Genomic DNA, 21,363 nt, shown 5'->3' with positions numbered 1-21,363 from the left:
CGCCCTTGGGCACCACCGGCAGGCTGCGCGCCGACGTGCTTCCGCCCGCTTTCTGTAAGATGGCAATGAGGCTGTGGTCGTTGCGTTTGTAAAATCTTCGCAGGTGCGGCGGGAGGAAACAAGGCAGCTGCTGCTTCGCTGGTAACTGATAACACACACGCAAGCCTCGTTTTCAAGTATAGGTCTGCCGCCGTTTGCAGGCTGTACGAAGATGCGAGTATTTCGTGGCCCCTTCACAGGTTGTGTATTCTAACGGGAGAAGCCCTCGAAATATATAAATAAATAAAAAAAATTGTCCAGTAGCACCTTAGAGACCAACTAAGTTTGTTCTTGGTATAAGCTTTCGTGTGTTTGCACACTTCTTCAGATACCTAAGTGTGCATGTGCTTGCACACTTCTTCAGATACCTAAGTGTGCATGTGCATGAAAGCTTATACCAAGAACAAACTTGGTTGGTCTCTAAGGTGCTCCTGGACAATATATATAATTTCGACTGCGTCAGACCAACACGCCTACCTACCTGAAAGGAGAAGCTCTGTGACTTTATTTAAGGTCACATCCCTTCAAATTCATTGGAATTGGATTTGGTGGTTCTACCTAGTGGTGTGGGGGAAACAACCTACACATGCTCAAAAGCACTCCTAACTTCATTTATCTGGATATAATACCCACTTAATTCAGTATGCCTTACTTCTGAGTAAACATGGTTAGGATTGTGGTGTATTTTGATTAAGGTGGTAAGAGAGATATCCATTTTCTCCACAACATGCATAATTGTATAAGAGGAAGTTTTTATTCCTCTCCCATGATCCTAAAACTCAGGACCATTCAAGGAAGCTGAATGCTGGAAAATTCAAGACAAACTAAAAAAAATTGTCTCATCAGCTGTGTTTCTTACCAGCTAATGCTAGTAAAAGGTGCTTCTAGCCTCCAGTGATAGGATCTAGGAGCACCACCTGAATACAAACTTGCTCCTTTAGAGGGAGTACAAGTTGATTCAGAGCAAGTAACTGGTCGGTCTCTGAGACCTGGGAAATGTTCTTTGTCTGAGTCTTGCCAAGTTTCAAGCTTAGTTTATGGGTCCTCATCCAGCCCACCTATGCGCTGATCCAGTTCTTGCACAGCCTCTCCTGATTCAGATGTTACAGAGAAATAGAGCTGAATGTCATCAGCATAGTGATGACACCTCACTCCAAATCCCCTAATGATAGCTCCCAACAGCATCACATAGATGTTAAATAGCATTGGAGACAGAATAGCGCCCTGCTGCACCCCACAGCACAAACACAAGGTTACAACTAATCACTGTAAGCCCATCTGTTCCTCAATTTGTGAACAGAATTGCTTTTGTTTGGCACTGTTTTTCTGGTGGCAAAAGCCGCATTTGCTCACTAGTTAGCAAGCACTTTTCATTTCTGGGAATAAATGAAAACGTAGTGTCTGTGACATGGGTCAGGATTCTCTTAAATCCTTCTAACAATTTTATTTTGAAGATACCACATATCCCCTGAACAGCTCTTTAACACCGAAGGAAACTAAATATGCAAGTGCATTTGTGTGACTTTCTTCATATGTGGCTTAGATTACTGGACACCCGGACATACAAAATTCAGATATATCTCACCTTTCCATTTATCCTTCCCAGCAGGATTTTCCTCTGTGGGTCAGCGCCCCTGTAGGGTGTACATATCCTCAACATTTTGGGCAGCAGGTGGTACGAGGAGTTACCACTTACATAACTGCTCCCTGTGGTCACAAGATTTCCACTACACAGGCATTTTGTTTTTTCTGAGTGGTGAATGTTGAACTGTGGCCAGATTAGCTGTTAAATGCTATCCTGTTGAAACCCTAATTAATAGATCTAATTCATTTTCTTGACACTTTACTTCCAGATCCTTTTGAAGTTTTCGTCACATATTATGCTTCTTAGATGTAAACCATTGATGCTTTACATGTACCTTCATAACATAAAGTGAGAATATTACACAAGTACCGTATAAATCAGATTTTTGCACTCATCTGTAATACTGAGCAGATGCAAGCCAGTCTTTCCTGTTACATGAACATTAGGCTGTAGCCCAGACCAGTTTGAGCCAGCTCAGAAGGCACCTGTATAATTATCTATTGGATTTTGCTATTATTATTTAGAATTTGAATTAACTTGACATTCAAAACATGCTGTACAAAATGTTTTTGCCCAGATCTACCAATACCAAGACAAAGGTCTACCAGGCTTGCATGTTGAGTACACTGCTTTATGGTAGTAAGTCATGGGCAAATTACACTCACCAGGAGCAACATCTCAATGCCTTCCACATGCACTACATCAGGAAGATTTTGGGCATTGCATGGCAGGACAGAGTCTCAAACAAATATGTGAATAAGATCAAGCCCACATTCCCAGCATATTCACACTCCTGTCTCAGCGACGCCTGCACTGGCTTGGTCATATTTACAGAAATGAAGATGGCAGCATCCCTAGGACGTGCTCTATGGGGAGCTGGCTTCAAGTACAAGGCCTGTTGTGAGACCAACTCTCTTATAAAGACATTTGCAAACGTGACTGGCAACATTAACCCCACTGTGTGGGAATCCCTTGCAGTGCCTGAGACAGTTACGTCATGCATCCACAGCAATGGCCAGAGGATGAATGACCGCTGCTGGAAGGAGCGCAGAAAGAAGAAACGCCATGGTACACTTGCAGCAGCACAATTGGATGCCTTCATCTGCCCCAGCAGCTTCTCCCTTATCAGTCTCTACAACCACAGCAGGTGCTGTAACTCTCAAACGGTTTCACTCTACTCCCAAGGCGCACTTCATTGTCTCCCAAGACAGACAGATGCCAACAACAGCAGCTCAGGCCTGGAAGCCAACCCTGTATGCAAATTCTTTAATCACATGGCAGTATTAAAAGGTTTCATGCATGCACAACAGGAAAAAAAAATCTGTTTTCCTTGCTCTCTATTCTGAAACCTCCGCTGCTATCTGACCCCAGCTACCTGATCCACACACAACCCTACAATACTCTTCTTCTTCAAGCTGCTTAGAACTTTGAATGGGAGCATTTTGTTGTGAGCTTCCATTTGTACAGTTCTAATTTTAATAGTACAGATGCTCGCGTTGTTAACAGCTCTGCAGTGACAGTAATTTAATTCACACCTCCTTTGCACTTTAGGAAGGCAGCATGAGTTCCCACTGATAATCTCACAGAACATACCCAATGCGGTGAACACAAGATAGTGCTGCTCTTTGAGGTGGGCAGGGAGCTCTTGTTGGTGTGACATATGCAGTGTAGCTAGAGGCAGCAAAGGGATGTGAAAGGGAAATGTACGATTACATTATTTTAATAAGATAGAGAGGTGCCTGCTTCCATCCCCCCAAAGGAATGACTTTAGCACAGGAGTGGGGAATCTGTGGCCCACCAGATGGGGTTTAACTTCCAACTCCCATTGGCTTCATCTAGCATGGCTGATTGGGAAATGTGATGGTAGATGTAATTCAGCAACATCTGGGGGCCCACAAGTCCCCACACCCCTACATTAGTAAAACAGAACCAAACCAGACCACAGAAGAATTCCACTATAATCCCATATACTCTCTGCAGAAAATGTCTCTTGGATTCTCTTCATTCAGGCGTGTTCCGAATGGCGCTGGCTATAGTTCAGAATAGTATGATAAAATAATTCCAGATTTGTAGTAACTGAAAGCACAAAATGAAAGAGCTGGCACAAAAATTCTCACCCATGAATCCCCCCTTTCCCCACCCCGCATTCTTACCCGACTCTGCACAATTTTAGTTTCTTTCATTGTTACATGTTCGTGTTGGTTACTTCCCCTCCCTGAAATTGCTTTATACTTCATTTCTATAGGGTGGTTACTGCTGCTGCTGCTTCCACCAAACAGTCCTGCATTCTTAGAAGTTATTTCTTTCTCTGCAATGCTCCGAGCCCTTGCCACCGCCTTTATCACATATAGAGAGTGTGCATTCTCCTAGCCAGTGGCGTAGTGTAGGGGGTGCAGGGGGGGCCGGCCGCACCAGGCGCAACATCTGGGGGTTAGGGTTAGGGGGCGCAAATTCACGGGTTAGGGGGCGCAAATCCAAGGGTTAGGGGGCGCAAATTACTTGCCTTGCCCCAGGTGCTGACAACCCACGCTACGCCACTGCTCCTAGCACATGGGTAACATATTTGTTGAGTCATCCTTTATCAAACAGCAGTCACGTCTCATGAATCTTCTGTCTTGCAACTAAGCATGTGACTAGTATTTTGTAAATTAATGCAGCACGGGGAAAGTATAAGCAACAACAGGATAGCTCTGCATGGCTTTCTTGGATGCATTTACAGTGTGTTGCAAGGTCATTTTTTATTGGGAACTGGTAATGGAAATTGTCATTGCTCAAAATGTGTTTAATTCAGATTGTCTGTTTAAGACAACTGGCTGTGGCCCTTCAGATGTCTTTGGATTCCATGTCCCATCAGTCCCAGCCAGCTAGGCTAATGTTCAGATATTATGGGAGTTGTAGTCAAGCACAGCTTCCCCATCCCAGGTTAAAAAGATATATATATGAGCCTGAGGGGTAAAGTCCCTTTGAACATGTGTGATCTCCATATTGTAAGATCTTAGTAAAGAGGTAAAAGAGGTTAAATCCCTTTGAACATGTGAGAGCTCCGTAATCTCACATAGTTTGGCCCTAAATGGCTTGAAGAGATGGTTCCTAGAAATAATGACCCTCAAGCTACCACCTGCATACACACACCTGTGCTTAGTTTTGCCTTCTTTTTAATTATTATAATTTTAACATAGCTGATTTAACTATATGTATTAAATATGACTTTTTTAAAATATAGGAAAGTCATTTTTTAAAGAATAATGTGTCATAAATACAACAAACATGTACAGGAAAATCCTGAGTAAAGCAATTCCCACTGGGTGAGCCCCAGCTTTAATAAATGGGAAGTTAATATATGTTAATTCCTCAAAGAGCTTTATTGTGACCCCTGGACATTTTTAAAGCCTTTAAGACTTTTTCATTATGTCACACACAGAAGTTTCATACTATTGCTGGATCTTGAGTTCTAGAGTTCATGTAGGAACTGAGCCAGTGTAAAAGGAAAGATAGTTGTGTATATATTTAGGCCCTGCCACACAAATGCTAAGAGAGAGAAACAGAAGTTATACTTTTTGTGAACAACAAAGTACTACATACTTTGAGTAAATGTTTTTTAAAATCCTCTGAGTATGGAAGGTTCTGTCACTTAACTCAAGCAACTGTTCCAGAATCTCAAATGATATTATTGTTAATAATGTGTAACAGTCAGCGTATGTACTATTCATACCATATATGGAAATGTTACAGCAGTCTCTGTAATTTTTTGGCCAAGATCTAGCAAAGTGCCACCTCTTTCCTAATTTACAGTTGGAGAATTAAAGCTCTTTGCACTAACCATCTCGCAGGTCTTTAGCAGGAGACTTTCTCCACAATTCTTATTTAGATTGGTCTTTAATATGTATTTTGGCTGAGGTGATGGAGCCAGCACCTTCTAGGAAATTTAGAAATGCAAATCACCTTGTATTTTATTTGCATGAGGTTTGTGACAGGCTCTGCCTTTGAAGGTCTTTATTAATGTATCCAAATAACACCTAGTAGAAGTTGCTGTTATTTGCAGAAGGACCTTTAAAAGGGGTGGGAATGAATGGAGCAGCATTTACTTTTTCCTTTGTTGGAACAAGAGACACATGGAGAAATTAAAAGTCAACAGAATTCTAATTATAGGAAGAACTTTTCTTATGCAATGCATAATTAACCTGTGCAAATTGAAGCCACAAGATGTAAGAGGAAACCAAGAGCTTAGTCAAATTAGTCACATTCAGAAAACCTACTTGCATGCCAATGAATTATAGGTGTAATCCACCACCTGCTGAAATCCATAGCAAGCCTCTCTCGTTGCACCATTCTACATCATTTTCTAATTCTATAGATCTTCAGCTATGTTACATGCCGTTTTAAAATGGCATATAACATAGATCCCTGTTAAAGGAATGCAACCTCTGGAAGCATATATCACTGATAGAACAAGATGTAATTTAACAATCATAAAATAGCAATAATAAAACAGCAATAATAAAAAGCAGTCCAACAATATACATGCAATAATCTGGCTGTTTTTCATTGCTCTGGTAAACTATGTTTGTATACATAAGGCAGGCAGGCAATGCTTACCAGGTCTTGGTATGCTGAACTTTTGTCTTGTCTCCAACCAGCAAAACAAAATTCAACTCCTGAGGAAAGAGGAAGTGAGCAATAGCTAGCTGAAGGAAAGTAATTAAGCTGTTGTGCTCCTTGTTCCCTTTTCTAAAAAGTGCCATAGAAAGGTCTTTTATGCAGAAAATCCTGGCACACTGCAATATAATTCACTATAATTCAATATAGTTCAAAGCATAATTAAGTGCAAATAATTTAAAACCGACCCACTATTTTCTGCTGCAGAGTGCAGTCGGATGGGGTATAGATAATGTCCACTAACTCGTACAATAACATGCACCATCTCATATAGCCTACTTGAAGTAAAAACTCGGTCTGCAGTAACAGTGACTTGAAATGTGCCACATTTTATGTATTGAACACGTGCTTTCCATGTTGGGAGAAATATAATCCCTGAGGACAAATAATGCAAATTCTTCTTTAAATTTACACAGGAGGAGGGTTGTAGCAAATAATACCCTCCCTTGATTCTCTATGAAAATGTTTGCTTTTATTTAAAATATTTATATGCTGCTTTTCTATTTTAAAAATCCAAAGTGGCTTACAATAAAAATTACACAGTTGAATCAAACCTACATACACCTAAGACCATCAAATAAGTTGCTGCCAGGGTGAGCAGAGCAGTTTTAAAATATAAAAATAAAAATTGGATGAAAAGAGCAGAACCACTGCTGATCGTCCATTATAAAAACCTTAGAGAGAAAAAGTATCTTAACCTGTTGTCTATAAGATGATAATGTTATCTTGCAGATCTGCCTAGGGAGGATATTCTAAACACATGATGCCTCCTGTGAAAAGGCCACCTCCCCAATCATCATCTAACCTCTGCAAGCAAGAAAACTCTGAGAAGGGTTTCAGAATCTTGACAATCAGAGTAATTTCTATGGGGGAAAGCAGCCCTTTCCAGTATTCAGAGTTGACTATTGGGTGTTTGGGAAGTCGGCAAGCTCCCTACAGGGAGCTCAGTCAGGCCACTGATCCAGCCACATCTCTACCTCCCCTAATGATGTCAGGTGTCGCACAGGTGGACATGGTTTGGGGAAAACAGCCTCATAGACCACATTGAGACTCCTGTGCTCCCTCCTCCCCCTACATGGTGTGAGGAAGAGTTCAAAAACTTCCTCTTCCGTTTTTACATACTTACTGCAGTTTGCTTTGTCATGCCTGACAACCTGTGTCTCATTTAAAACAAACCAACTTCAAACAGTGGTTTTTGAAGCTTGAAAGTTTAAATGCTATAGTTAGTGTTTGTTTTTAGTCCATGGTTTATTAAGTTTTTCACATTCATATACAGTGGTACCTCAGGTTACAGACACTTCAGGTTACAGACTCCGCTAACCCAGAAATAGTACCTCAGGTTAAGAACTTTGCTTCAGGATGAGAACAGAAATCGTGTGGCAGCGGCGCAGTAGCAGCAGGAGGTCCCATTAGCTAAAGTGGTACCTCAGGTTAAGAATAGTTTCAGGTTAAAAACAGACCTCCAGAACGAATTAAGTTCTTAACCCGAGGTACCACTGTAATGTAACAGTACAGACCCTTAGTCTCCCTCCACCTGACCTCGTTCTTGCTTCCTCTTTTCTCTTTTCTAAGTCACTTTGCGTTGCCTGGATACAGCATTTTCATCTCTGACATTCAGTTATCTAGCATGCTATACAGCAGGCATAGGCAAACAGCTCTCCAGATGTTTTGGGACTACAATTCCCACCATCGCTGACCACTGGTCCTGTTAGCTAGGGATCATGGGAATTATAGTCCCAAAACATCTGGGGAGCCAGGCTTGCCTATGCCTGCTATACAGTATTCAGGTTTGCATGCCTAGATAAAGCTTAGGATGAATGAATGTCAGCAATGCTCTGCCGTAGTCCTAGATTAACATCCATTAAGTCAGGCAGGTTTCCCTCACTGCCCTGTGCCTCCCACTGTTTCTTGTTGTGGGTATTACTCAGTGAAGAGGTCCAAAAATGCACTTCCAATCTCCCAGAAGCTTGATTTTATGTATATAGAATATAATCTTGTATAGTAGTTGCAGGAGTTCCTGTATCCAGTTTTCTTCGCTTGGTGTGGTCTGGGCTTTCCAGTATTGAAGGATTATTCATTTTGCTGCAAGTCTGGCTTGGTTGCATCTCATTCCTGCAAATACAGTAAACTTTGGTATAGCCTATCTTGTAACATGGCCCATTGACAACTATGGAAAGCATAAGAATAAACATCAGATTAAATAAACTGAGGCACTAGCCACCTCTAGCAAATATGCTGTCATACTTTCTCTTGCAGATGTGTTTGAAATGCTTATCTTTACAATTAGGTTTGAGCCTATCACACTTCCCACTTAACACATAGGATTTATTGATGAAAGAGAATGTTGTCATTATGCAAATACACACCTGCAACAAAGCAGGTGATCCTTATGGTATGGTTAGAGAGCAAAAACTAGTTTTACATTTGCTGAAATGGCCACTATAAACTTTACATGTAGTCTTTGGCTGGTCTCTTATATTTCATTCTTTGCAGACACGTTAAATCCCTTGTCTGACATTTTAAATCCACCATGTAGATTCCAATACACATCACAAAGAAGGAGCTCCTATAAAATGCCTGCCTTTTCTTGTTTGCATGACAAAAAGGGAATAGTAAATCCAGCAATTGGAGGAGATAATCACCACTGTGTGAAAAAGAGTTCAATCCACATTTTTTTCTTTCTAACTGAGCTTCAACTGTTTGCCTAATAATTTTACGTTACCTGTTGAGCTCATAAATCTGCTTCCAATACACATTTGGCATTAAAGGGGTTTCTTTCTATTAGACTGGACATCAGACATGAAAGAAAGCACTTTCTAATCTAGGGTCCCTCACTGCAGTGCACCACCAGAAGATGGTATTTATCATTAATGCTTAACAGACCTTAACACATACCGCTTAAATCCATGAAAATAATGAGCAGGTGATTCAGAACTTCGGTCACACTTTTGGGTAGAGTACTTCTGTGATGACAGCAATAGTCAAAGTTCATGCTTGCTTTGTAAGTCCTGATTCCAAAAGTGGATAGCTGTATTAGATAACTCTGTTTCTATTCCTTCAGAATACACAAAAATGCTTTATGATCTCTTCCCTGGAAAATGGGCTATGAAGGTCTTTTTGTATCCATGCCTAAGGATTGGGTATTTCATCCTGCATTAGATTGGTTAAAAGAAAATAATATTCAGGGGGTTTATTTCACAGGGTTTGAGACATCTAATACAGGTGCAGTTCAAGATTGCAAGTGTGCATTTCAATCATGCTGTTTGGGCTATCCAAATAAATCCTGCTACTTTCACATAGTACAAAATTCTCTCGTGGAAGACACCTTCCCTCCCTTTTTAAAACTTAAAGTATTTGCTTACAGGGCAGCTGGGCATGCTACAAAGTGCAGTGCTGGTGTGACTGAAGCCACCTGCCATCTTATTTTGCCCAGAGGCACTCTCTACATTTATGCAAATATGTTTTGTGAGTCTGTGTTCTGAGTCCTTTAAGACTCTAGCAAAGCTTCTGCAAACAGGTGATAATTATGGTCAGGTGGTGGTGGGGATTCTTGTGAGTACACAATTGCCGTGTAAGGGATCTCTCTAGGACTACAGTAGGTCATGACCAATGATGTTTTACAATTATGGTGTATTTTTTTTAAAAAAAATATTACATTTGTTTGGAATTGTACATTCCTTTTTATTAAAACCTCATTGAAAACCTACCATTCCAATGAACTGAAATTTATTTTTCATAGAAAGCATTGCTGGGTATAAAAGCATCAAACACTTATGCTGTGAACACATTACACATTGCAGTACACTACAAATTAAAACTCAGGTAGATTGTCCTTTTCTCATTTTGGTTTGAAACTGGTTTTGGGAGAAATGTATCAAGACAGAGTATTGCATAAGAAACAACAGGATTGTGGCTAGTGTGTGTACACAGCTTCTCAAACCAGTTGTGGAAGCACACTTGATGCAGAGTAAATGAGAGTGTGGAAGAACAAGTGTTGGTGAAGGAAAATCAGCATGGCCTGCAAAAGCAAGTCCTGCCTCTCTAAAACCTTTTAGAGTGTCAACAAGCATGTGTGGATAGGGGTGATCAGGTTGACAGTGTACACTTGGATGCTCAAATGATCCTGAGTAAACATAATGGGATAAGAGTACAGATTCTTTTGGGTCAGTAACTGACTAAAGAGCAGGAAGCAGAGAGTAGTAATAAATTGACAGTTCTCATATTGAAAGGATGTAAAAAGTGAAGTCCCTCCAAGATCCTTATTTGGACTGAAACTTTCTAACTTGTTCATAAATGACCTGGAGTTTGGGGAGAACAGTGAGGTAGCCAAATCTATAGAAAACACCATATTATTTAGAGTGATAAAAGATATTGAAAAGAGCTCTGAAAGGATCTTTCCAACTAGATGAAAGGGCATCAAAATTGCAAATTCAGTTCAATGTAAACAAGTGTAAAGTAATACACATTGAACTGAATTTGCCATTTTGACAAAATCCATTGAAGTTGAAAAGTGTCCCCTGATTCACTGAAAAAAAATCTGGTAACCTTATATAATGTAATGATATAATAAGGAAAGAGAGAACAGTATAATAATAACAAACAGGAAGCTGAAGCAACTATGAGGAAAGGTATTCAGTTTAGCAACAAGTGAAATAAGGAGGAAACATGATAGAGGTTTTTCAAAACCATGGTTGGTGTGGAAAAAGTAGATAAGTTTGGCTTCCTCTTTCATAATACTAGGATTTTCCAATGAAGCGGAGTAGTGGAAGATTCAGGACAAACTGAAGCACTTCGACATACAGAGCATAGTTATGGAATTTGCTTTCCCAAGATGTCGCGATGGCCACCAAGTGATTCCAGAAGGGATTAGACAAATTAATGGAAGGTAAAGCTAAGCTGTGAACCTGTATTTGCTATCTACAGGATGAGAGGCAGCATGCCTCTGAATACCAGTTGCTGTGGAGCACAGAATGGCTGGGGCAACCCAGTCAGATGGGCAGCATATAAATAATAAAAGTATTATTATTCAGGAGGGAAGAACAGCTGCTCTTATGCTCTGTCTGTGGGCTTCCTATAAGCAACTGGCTGTAAAGATGTGGGGAACAGGATGTTGGACATGACAGCATGGGCATAGTCAGGATTTTTCGGGGGGGGGTACGCATTTTGTTGTGGGGGCAGAACCTCAGTTTGCTGTGTATTTTTATTTATTTTTATTGATTGGGGGCAGCTGCCCCTCCCTGCCCCCCCTTGGCAACGCCCATGCATGATAGTGTCAAGCAGAGCTCTCCATATGTGCTTAATTTTTCAGTAACTATGCTTTTTTGCTATGAATGGAAATGTCACAGAGATTAACAAGGCAAACGTTCCCCATATTAGAAGGATAATAACCCCCGAGGAAAGGAGTTCATTGTTGCTTTGTTCCCTTTCAAAGATGGTTGTCTTCTGTAATAAGTGGTGTTACTGCAGTAATGGGATTTTACCAGGTTTTTCTCCTGAAAAACGATGTGTTAGTTGAATACTGCCTTAAATGCCCAACCTGTATGTTTCAGAAATCTAACATTCAACCTTGCCTGGTTCAAGGAGATAAACTACTGAAGTGTTATGATTAATGACTATTAAACAGCAGCAGCAACAACAACAACAGTGTAACTGTAGTAATTCATTAACTTGGTAAAAGAAAGTACTTGAACTAGAGAGATTGTTCTGGAAATTTTTTATTAATGTAGCTATTGTTAGGAGAATTAATATGTTACAAGTTATAGTGTGTTCCATCTTTATGATCAAATTTAAGGAATTCTGTGTGATCCATGTAGCATTGAGCTACATTGGCTATCTATATGAACACCATAGATCTGCACCTGGCAGAAAGGCAGTTTAGTTGCTCTCTACACTGGTATATATCTCCACTGATATCCACAAGACTTTGCATGAGGTTTTCTGGGTTATGAAGCAGGACCTAATATTAATCTTATGAATAACAGTAATTGATGTGATTTACAAATGCTAAGTGGTCCGAGAATTAGTCCCAACCCTCCCACCCTGCCCAGTTTATGTATTCACTGCACAAAAAAGGTGACACAGCGCACTTCATAATGTTGCCATGTCTTTTCCTTCGTGGAGATTCGGCAGACAACAACAGAATGACTGGAGGAAACCCGAGTTGTTTAGGGCCACAGAGAGCTTTGGGAACGCGTAGAGAGTCTTCTAAATATTTCTGTTTTAAGTTCAAATGCACTGGAAGGTGTTACTATAGCTTGGATGTATCAAAGGGGATGTAACACTTCCAAGCCCCCTGCCTCACTTCTGCTTGTGGAATTTGTAATGCCAGTGGGATCAGACTTGCTATATAAACCCACCACATTAGATCCCTTTCCCATTCAGGCAGCTTGAAACCTTGCAGAGCTGTCTCTTCTTCGCCAAGAACAGCTTGTGCTGAGGAGAGAGAGAGAGAGAGAGAGAGAGAGAGAGAGAGAGAGAGAGAGATTTAGGGGCTCTTCTCCCCACCGATAGCTAGGCAAAGGATGGCTGTGAATCTCAGATGCTTGGTAACCTGTGCTCTCATCATAGCTGCCACTGCGAATGGATTTACCCAGAAAGGACTCAAACAGATATTGCTGGATAAATTAGGGCTTCCTGAGGTCCCTGCTCTTCAGAGGACAGACGTGGAAAATCTGGTCATTCCGGAAAATACAAGGAATAAATACATGTCTATGCTGAAGCGCCGCCGAGAGAAGCGGAGAGCAATGCCAAGTCTAGCTGGAATCCTGAGAGGAATTCCTGGCAATGCAGGTAAACTTTGCTGTTATCGTCACAAGTAACTAAAAGCAAATCAGTCCTAAACTGAAATCGGCATCTGGTCTAGAATTTTATAGATTCTGGCTGTGTAATAACTATTATGCAAATCACTATAACAGTATCTCTGAGAAATGCAGACCTAAATTTATACCCAAAGATTAATTTTTCAGCTTAAGTCTCTCTGTATATACAATACATTTGTCCTAAATGTGATGATAAGGTGCTGCAATAGACTTGTTTAACAATTAAACAGGATTGATTTATGGGAATGTATACCTCTTGAATAAGTATCTCATGCTTCATGTTATTATGTATTATATTGCAAGTGGTATTCATACAGTTATTCTGCTATTAGAAATTCACTGGATTAATTTGCATCCCTTTCCTGAAGGGCAGCACAATCTTGTGTGTTTACTCCACATGTCAAAAGGACATATTCTCAAGTAACAATGCAATCGTATCCATACCTACGAAGAAATAAGCCATACTGAGTTCAGTGAGGCTTGCAAGGGAAGTGGATGTAGGATTGCCCACTCCTTATAATAATAATAATAATAATAATAAATTTTATTTATATCCCGCCCTCCCCAGCTGAGCCGGGCTCAGGGCGGCTAACAACAATCAAATAACAATCAAATAATAACACATTCTAAAAATATTTCATTATAAAAATTAGTTAAAATCAAATTGATGGCAACCGATTAAACAAAATTCTGTGCCGGTTGCCAGAGGAGGGAGTCAGGCTGCGCCCTGACCAAAAGCTTGGCGGAACAACTCTGTCTTGCAGGCCCTGCGGAAAGATGTCAGATCCCGCAGGGCCCTAGTCTCTTGTGACAGAGCATTCCACCAGGTTGGAGCTGCAGCCGAGAAGGCCCTGGCTCTAGTTGAGGCCAGCCTAACCTCTCTGAGGCCTGGGACCTTGAGGGTGTTATTATTTGTAGACCGTAGGTTTCTCTGTGGGGCATACCAGGAGAGGCGGTCCCGTAGGTACGAGGGTCCTAGGCCGTATAGGGCTTTAAAGGTTAAAACCAGCACCTTAAACCTGATCCTGTACTCCACCGGGAGCCAGTGCAGCTGGTATAGCACCGGATGAATGTGATCCTGCGGCGAAGACCCTGTAAGGAGTCTCGCTGCGGCATTCTGCACCCGCTGGAGTTTCTGGGTCAGTCTCAAGGGCAGCCCCACGTAGAGCGAGTTACAATAATCCAGTCTGGAGGTGACCGTCGCATGGATCACAGTGGCTAGGTCAGGGCGAGAGAGATAAGGGGCCAACTGCTTAGCTTGGCGGAGATGGAAAAATGCCGCCTTTGTTATAGCTGTAATCTGCGCCTCCATAGAAAGGGAGGTATCGAAGATTACACCCAAACTCCTAACGGACGGTGCTGGCACCAATTGCACCCCCGCAAGAGATGGGAGTTGCCCCCTCGATCCCATATCGTCCCGCCCCAGCCAGAGGACCTCTGTCTTCGAAGGATTTAACTTCAACCGGCTCCCACGTAACCATCCAGCCACAGCTTCCAGACATCTGGTCAGTGTGTCTGGGGCCGAGTTAGGATGGCCATCCATCAACAGATAGAGTTGGGTGTCATCAGCATACTGATGGCAGCCCAGCCCAAAACTCCGGACAAGCTGGGCGAGGGGGCGCATAAAGATGTTAAAAAGCATCGGGGAGAGAATCGCACCCTGCGGCACTCCACACACCAAGGAGTGACGCGATGACAATTCCCCCCCAAGCGCCACCCTCTTCCCCCCGATCCTTAGCCTGCTTACTGTATCTGTACTTCCTTTATCTATTTTCTTACATGTATATTACATCTTTCTTCCATGATGGAACTGAAGGCACTGTACATGTAGCTTTCAAGCTACATGACACCCATCCAGACATTGACCAGACCAGACATGCTTGCTTCAGCAATGTACATTCGGGGGAGGGGGACTGAAGGTTTAAAATAGGCATTAGGTGGGAAAAAATGACTATATACTGTATGGTAGCTGGTTTAACCATTAACTCACGGTGGCTCTAAGTACATAGGGAACCTCTTATTTATGGGTTCCATCCACACAGTGAGTTGTACTATTTCTCAACAACCAAGGGAGTGTGTGACACAATTCAACTCACTATGCCAGTGACTGTGTAGCACATAGTTACTTAGTGTATTATCTAGCACAATTATCTCTTTTTTTTTAATGAAGAAAGGCACCAGAGGCACCTTTATATGATCTCTGTTTGTGTTTTATGTACTAAGCTCGCAATTCAGAAAGTATTGCAATTGGAGTAAAAAAAATTGGGGGGGGGGGTAAACAGTTGCCTTTCTCACTGATTCCTGCTGTGTAGTTGACACAGTCCATACTAGCGCATATTTCCATCACCCAGAGGGTGGGAGAGAGGAACAGTGTGGGATGAAGTTGCAGAGGAACAGTAGAGAGTAGATTCGCACTGAGTACCAATCTGCCATATCTTCAGAACTGGTGTCCAGTAAATAATGTAACTGCAACGTGATTTCATATCTTTTGTAGACAACTCCTTCCAGTGCTAAGCTTTTCTTAAAAAGATTTTCCTGATGCATAACTTAAAACCTTTTTTTCTGTTATTTTAAAATAACAGCCTGCATTTATACAGAACCAAAATACAAAATGTCCCAAACTGGAAAAACAACCTATTAAACTGTCTTTCTCTTTATCCACTGGGTGCACTGGGGTGCACAGGTTGATCTGTCACAGGAATGAGGAACTTGTGACCAGTCGGATGTTGTTGGACTGACCACTGGACCAGCTGGCTGGGGCTGAAAGGAGTTGGTGTCCAATAATATCCGGCGGGTCAGATGATTCCTCTCCCTATTCTGATGTAACATAAAAGGAAAGTCTTTGTTTTAAGTGACAGATGAAAACAATGATGAATATAAGAATTTCAGTTGTTTCCAAATTCATAACAGATATTCCTGGAGACATTCTCTATTCAGACACCACCCGTCAAAAACTTATCTTCGACATGGAAGGCAGGATACCAGCAAACAGCGAAGTCACCATGGCTGAGCTGAAGCTTTTCAAAAAGCCCCTGGAGAGGAAACACCTGCCCATCAAGCCATCTCATCGGCCAGTCATGAATGCCAGGGTGAGCGTGTACTGGGTGCAGCCCCAAGAGAATGGCACCAACCGGACCTCTTTGATTGATTCCAGGTACGAAGGAGGAGTCTAATCTAATGGCTCAGGAGAGGTGCACTTGAATAGAACCACACTCAGCAGGGCTGTTTCAAGGGCAGAGGGGGAAAGCCTTTTCTCAGATATATGCATGGTTTTCAAACTGTCTTCATTTCCTTACAGTATTTCCCAGATCAGATCATTTATTAAGATGATCATCATAATTGTTATTTTCTTGAAGAGCTTGTCTGCCTAATCTGTTGCTCTGCAATTACAAAAGCAGGGTTTACCTGTTTACCTCATTGTCAGGCATACATCTTAATGCACCCTGGGGGAGGGGTGTATAAAGAATTGTTACTTATAAGGGAAGCCTTTATGCAAAAGTTCAGATCAAGAGTCTGCAGTCTAGGCTTTTACAGCATTTCTAACCTAAGTGAATTTTATTTTGCCTTTTAAACTGAGGCGCCTTTTCCACCCAAGTTCAGAATGCAATATGTGAATAGGCTCTGAGATCAGGCAAAAGTCCTATTAGTTCAGTTCCTTGTTTGAAAACAAATATTGTATACTCACTCATTCCAATGTTTTTCTTTCAATTTCAGTCTGTTATTCTGGAATAAAGAAGCTAGTAGATATCTCCCCCTATATGTGTTTTTATTCTAGGTTCTCTCTCCACTATTAACCCATTTTTTGTCCATTTAGGTTAGTTCCACTTATGGAGTCTGGCTGGAGGAATTTCGATGTCACCCAGGCAGTGCATTTTTGGCTAAAGACCAAGATGCAGGGGCCGATGCTCCTGGAGATCTGGATTGAAGGAGAAAGATTAGGCAGCTATGCCTCTGAAATGGCCAAAAGTGTGCGCTTTACTTCTCAGGATCCTTCGGACAAAGCACTGGGCAAGCCTGAGTTGGTGCTTTATACCCTTAACCTGGAAGACTATGGGTAAGTTTCAAACTTTAATCATATTGGTGACCGAGGAATTTTATTTCTTCCCTTTAATGCTGAAGACAAACTCAGGCACAGTTTAGATAGCCCTTAGACCCAATCCAAACCATGTTTTCTCAAAAGTAAGCTCAGTTGATTTTGCTCAGTATTGCAGTCCTACAGCATGACAATAGGCATGTTTACTTTCCTTGCTATGCTTAGTGGCAGTAACTCTTAGGTAATTTTGTTTAGGATTACCCCTCTACTTGCTTCCATTGTACTTTTGGAACTGATCTTGAGACACTCATCCACCTTGCATTGCTTTTAAAAGATGCAATGGTTGCATTGGATATACAGGTACACATATATACTGTGGTACACAAAAATCCCGACATTCAACTAATCTCTTCCAAAAGCTGCTGATTACTGCTACATTCTTGCAGTATACTGGAGACAAACACTCACACAAACCATTATGAGCGAGAGAGAGAAAAGGTTATGCTGCAATTCTAACCCATTTGGGAGTAAGCTGCATTGAATTCAATAGGACTTACATTGGAGTAGACATGGGTAGGATTGTGTTGCAAGTGAATCTCTCTCTCTCTCTCTCTCTCTCTCTCTCTCTCTCTCTCTCACACACACACACACACACACACACACACACACAAAGAATAGGTGAAACTAATTATGTTTGGTTCATTAAAACAATGTTTTATTAGGGAGAAATACAGACTTTATTGTTGCTAAACTGTGTGATGCAGTGGATAGAGTGGACCAGGGAGTCCAGGGTTCAAATCCCTGCTCACCTGGAGACCACTGGTTGAGTCTGGATCAGCTGCCATCTTTTGGTCTAGGGTTGGGGTACCTGGGGCCCTCAAGTTGTTGTTGGACTCCAACTCCCATCAGACCCAGCTAGTATGGTTAAGGATGATGGGAGTTGCAGTCCGGCTACATCCAGAGGGCCACAGGTTCCCAAACCCCCATCTTAGGGTACAAACCAAACCGTCAGCATCAGGGCTTTGTGGAGTAGCAGGACATTCATGCCCCTGCTGCTCAGGGCAACCAAGGCGTGCAGGTAAGGGACAGGACGGTGGGGTTTAATGTTGCCTCCTCTCTGCCCTCAGAACACACCATTTCATGGCTTTCCACCGGCTCCCTCTGGTTAGGCCTACTGCCCACCCACACATTTGGAGGGCAGAAGGGGAAAGTTGACAACATCAGCACTGGCCGGTGGGAGGTCGGTTTAGTTGGAAGAAGAGTCCCCTCCACCTAACCCAACCCTTCTTCCCCAAGTTTGGTATAAGGAGAGGTGATTGGATTTCTCTGCCCTTCTAACCCACTTCACATAGTTGTTGTGAAGATACGTATGTATGAAGCCATGTGGAAAGATATCACGTGTGCCTCGAAAGGGTAATAAACAATCAAACACATACCAACACTTAAACACTAGAAGAATAAGCATGTTTGCGCCAGTTCTAACATTTGTAAGCTCCAGATTGTCTCTAGCTCAGGTCTTTCCACATGTCAGACATAAAACTATCTACTTTTCGGCAGGGGACCTGGAGATTGTGAAGGAGGAACCCTGACTGAGAAGACTACCTGCTGCCGCCAGGAACATTACATCAATTTCCGAGAGCTGACCTGGACACAGTATTGGATTATCGAGCCGGCCGGCTACCAGGCTTACCACTGTGTGGGTGGCTGCCGGCAACCCAAGAACTTGCTGCGCCATTTCGGCTACGGAGAGAGAACCTGTGCTGTGGTGGAGAGCTCTCCGCTCCCCATGATGTATCTTGTCAAGAAGGGAAACTACACTGAAATTGAGGTGGCAGAGTTCCCTAATATGATTGTAGAAAAATGTGGCTGCATCATGGACCATATAGCAGCGGTCTAGCCACACACCAAACACAGAATGGCAGCAAGGCAAGAGGCAGCCTGTTACAGGGTGCTCTTTTCCTCGTTTAGTTCTCCTAATTCTAACCACATATCACCCGTGGCACACTGAATTCGGTTGCTGGTCTTCTTCATACATTTGAACAATAATTTGGTTCCTCTCCTGTCATAGGTATACAATTTTGCAGTCGCAAATGCAGGTTGTTTCAATCTGGATGGAATTTTGCAGCATATAACTTGTATGTCTGCCTTTCATGGCCACGATGGTTATGCTCTATCTCCACTGTTGCAGATAGGATGCCTTTGTACAAGAGGTTGCTGGGAATCTATCATTTTCCACAGCAGAGCAGCAAAGTAGGATATAATCCCAAATTCAGTGAGCAATAGCAGTTTGTTCAAAGCTGTCAGCACCAGAGAAAGATTGCTGGAGTAGATGAATTTTTCACTGGTCCTTCATGACAGTTCTTCTGTCGTGTGGTGTAGTGGTTAAGAGCGAGTAGACTCTTAATCTGGTGAACCGGGTTCGCGTCTCCACTCCTCCACATGCAGCTGCTGGGTGACCTTGGGCCAGTCGCACTTCTCTGAAGTCTCTCAGCCCCACTCACCTCACAGAGTGTTTGTTGTGGGGGAGGAAGGGAAAGGAGAATGTTAGCCGCTTTGAGACTCCTTTGGGAAGTGATAAAGCGGGATATCAAATCCAAACTCTTCTTCTGTTCTTACTAGCAAAACACCCATCAAAACAAGGGATAGGCATCTGTATGATGAGAGGACAGCATCCTACAAGGAGCACTTTGAGATGAATTGCATGTGTCTCCAAGCAGAGTCCTACAGCACCTCTTGCAGGATCCCTGTGGGTAAAGACTAAGCCCTTGGTCTCAGGGGTGGAGGACAGGTTTACTTTCACTTGCAACAGTGTCCCAGAGTGCAGTGTAATTTTCTCCCATGGCAGTGAATGGCTGCAATTCACTCCTGTGGAGAAAAAGTAAACGGGTGTATTGAGGGTAGAGGTTTTCAAGCTTTTAGAGTGCATGGCTCCCTTGACCAATACCATTCTTTCTGCAGCACCCCTGTGGGGCTCAGGAGCCCAGTTATGTCACCCCTTGCCTGCCAAGTGGAAAGCTCTCACCCTTTTTCAAACACCCTCCCTTTTGCAGTGTTCCCTCAGCCTCCTCTCCTCTCACCTCTCCTTGGGAGTCCTCCAGGCAGCTGCCGCAGCCACCCCAGCCTCTGAGACGTCTCAGCTCCTGGCAGCCAGCACCCCCTGGCCAGTCCCAGAGGCACCATTTGCCTAGGGAGCTTGTAGCCAGGGCTGCTGCAATAAACAGCTGTGTTAGGCCACTTGCCCACTGAAACCAAAAGAGTTTTAAAAGTGTGTCACCTTTCTTGGATCACACCCATGGAAAGTTTTGCATTTCCGAGCTGCACTGATTTTAGTGGGTGAGTACAGTGTGTAGTTAAATATCTCCAGTTGAAATCAATGGGTCTTTAAAAGTGGTCAGTTTTGACTGGATTGTGGCCATCTATAGATAGTGAACTGAGGTTGGCAGATTTGACTATTCAGTTGAACTTGCTCCCAGACCATGACCAACATTCTGCCCATGACAATCAGACCATATTATTATACCACAAACTATCTTAGGAATCATAAAAAGCACTTACCTATTAATGATATAGAATCCATATATATTCTCTGTCCTTATTTGCTATCTCCATCAGAAGGCTGATCTATGTACCTTATGGGTTAAAAAGTGAGCCAAAAACCCTGTGATAAGTGGGACTTGTGTGTAAGGATGCTTGCTCCATATGATTGCAGGATCTCGTCCTTTTTTATTTGTAACATACAAACAATGTGATTGATGAGTTTCCCCTGAATTTTGTACATCTTGACATACTAAGAAAAACAATAAAATATACAATGAATACAGTGGATTGTTTTATTTGAATCTTTAAAAATATGCACACAAACAAATACTGTTTTATAATTTGGATAATGTAGTCTGTTTTGAGTGGGGCTTCCAAGGCTTTAAAATAATCCTATTTAAAACAAAAAAATAAATACAAGAAAGGAGCTAAAATCTAATCTTTGTAAGGGACTGCAAAACAGATGGATGTGTGCAAACAGAATAAGTCTGTGGAACTGGCTGTAATTCACTTACCTGAGAGTAAGTTCTATTGAACCCAGAGGAACTTACTTCTGAGTAGACATTCCTAAGATGGCAATGTAAGAAAAGTGGTGGTGGAGAGGCTGCAGGAAATTTATTTATTTCGTCTTTGCTCCATTGAGCTCAAGGTGGCTCCCCCTGTGAGGCAGGTTAGGCTGAGAAAGTTACTGGCCC

At 42.2% G+C, this 21,363-nt stretch overlaps 2 protein-coding genes across 2 annotated transcripts in view; one reads left to right on the top strand and one right to left on the bottom strand.

The window, feature by feature from the left end:
* Positions 1-6,353, bottom strand: part of TMEM63A (transmembrane protein 63A) — a 36,185-nt gene extending 29,832 nt beyond the window's left edge. The window contains exon 1 of the mRNA XM_083496077.1: positions 6,221-6,353. The gene's annotated coding sequence lies outside the window, so the exon portion shown is untranslated. The remainder of the gene's footprint in view (positions 1-6,220) is intronic.
* Positions 9-19,349, top strand: LEFTY1 (left-right determination factor 1). The gene is made up of 7 exons (XM_083496142.1): positions 9-141; positions 1,893-3,254; positions 11,021-11,165; positions 12,848-13,069; positions 16,009-16,252; positions 16,913-17,152; positions 18,689-19,349. Exons 3-7 carry the CDS (start codon positions 11,159-11,161, stop codon positions 19,026-19,028), a joined length of 1,053 nt encoding a protein of 350 aa, XP_083352268.1. The 5' UTR covers positions 9-141; positions 1,893-3,254; positions 11,021-11,158; the 3' UTR covers positions 19,029-19,349.
* Positions 19,350-21,363: the final 2,014 nt, after the last annotated feature.

The sequence above is a fragment of the Podarcis liolepis genome, assembly GCF_965112155.1.
Source record: "Podarcis liolepis genome assembly, chromosome: 3".
Taxonomy (NCBI): domain Eukaryota; kingdom Metazoa; phylum Chordata; class Lepidosauria; order Squamata; family Lacertidae; genus Podarcis; species Podarcis liolepis.
This window is presented reverse-complemented; position numbering and strand designations above follow the sequence as displayed.

Excerpts from the sequence above, each read along its gene's own strand:
- LEFTY1 (XM_083496142.1), top strand. Across the intron at positions 16,253-16,912 it reads ACCTCTTTGATTGATTCCAG|GTTAGTTCCACTTATGGAGT; the intron begins GTACGAAGGAGG and ends TTGTCCATTTAG. Across the intron at positions 17,153-18,688 it reads CTTAACCTGGAAGACTATGG|GGGACCTGGAGATTGTGAAG; the intron begins GTAAGTTTCAAA and ends ACTTTTCGGCAG.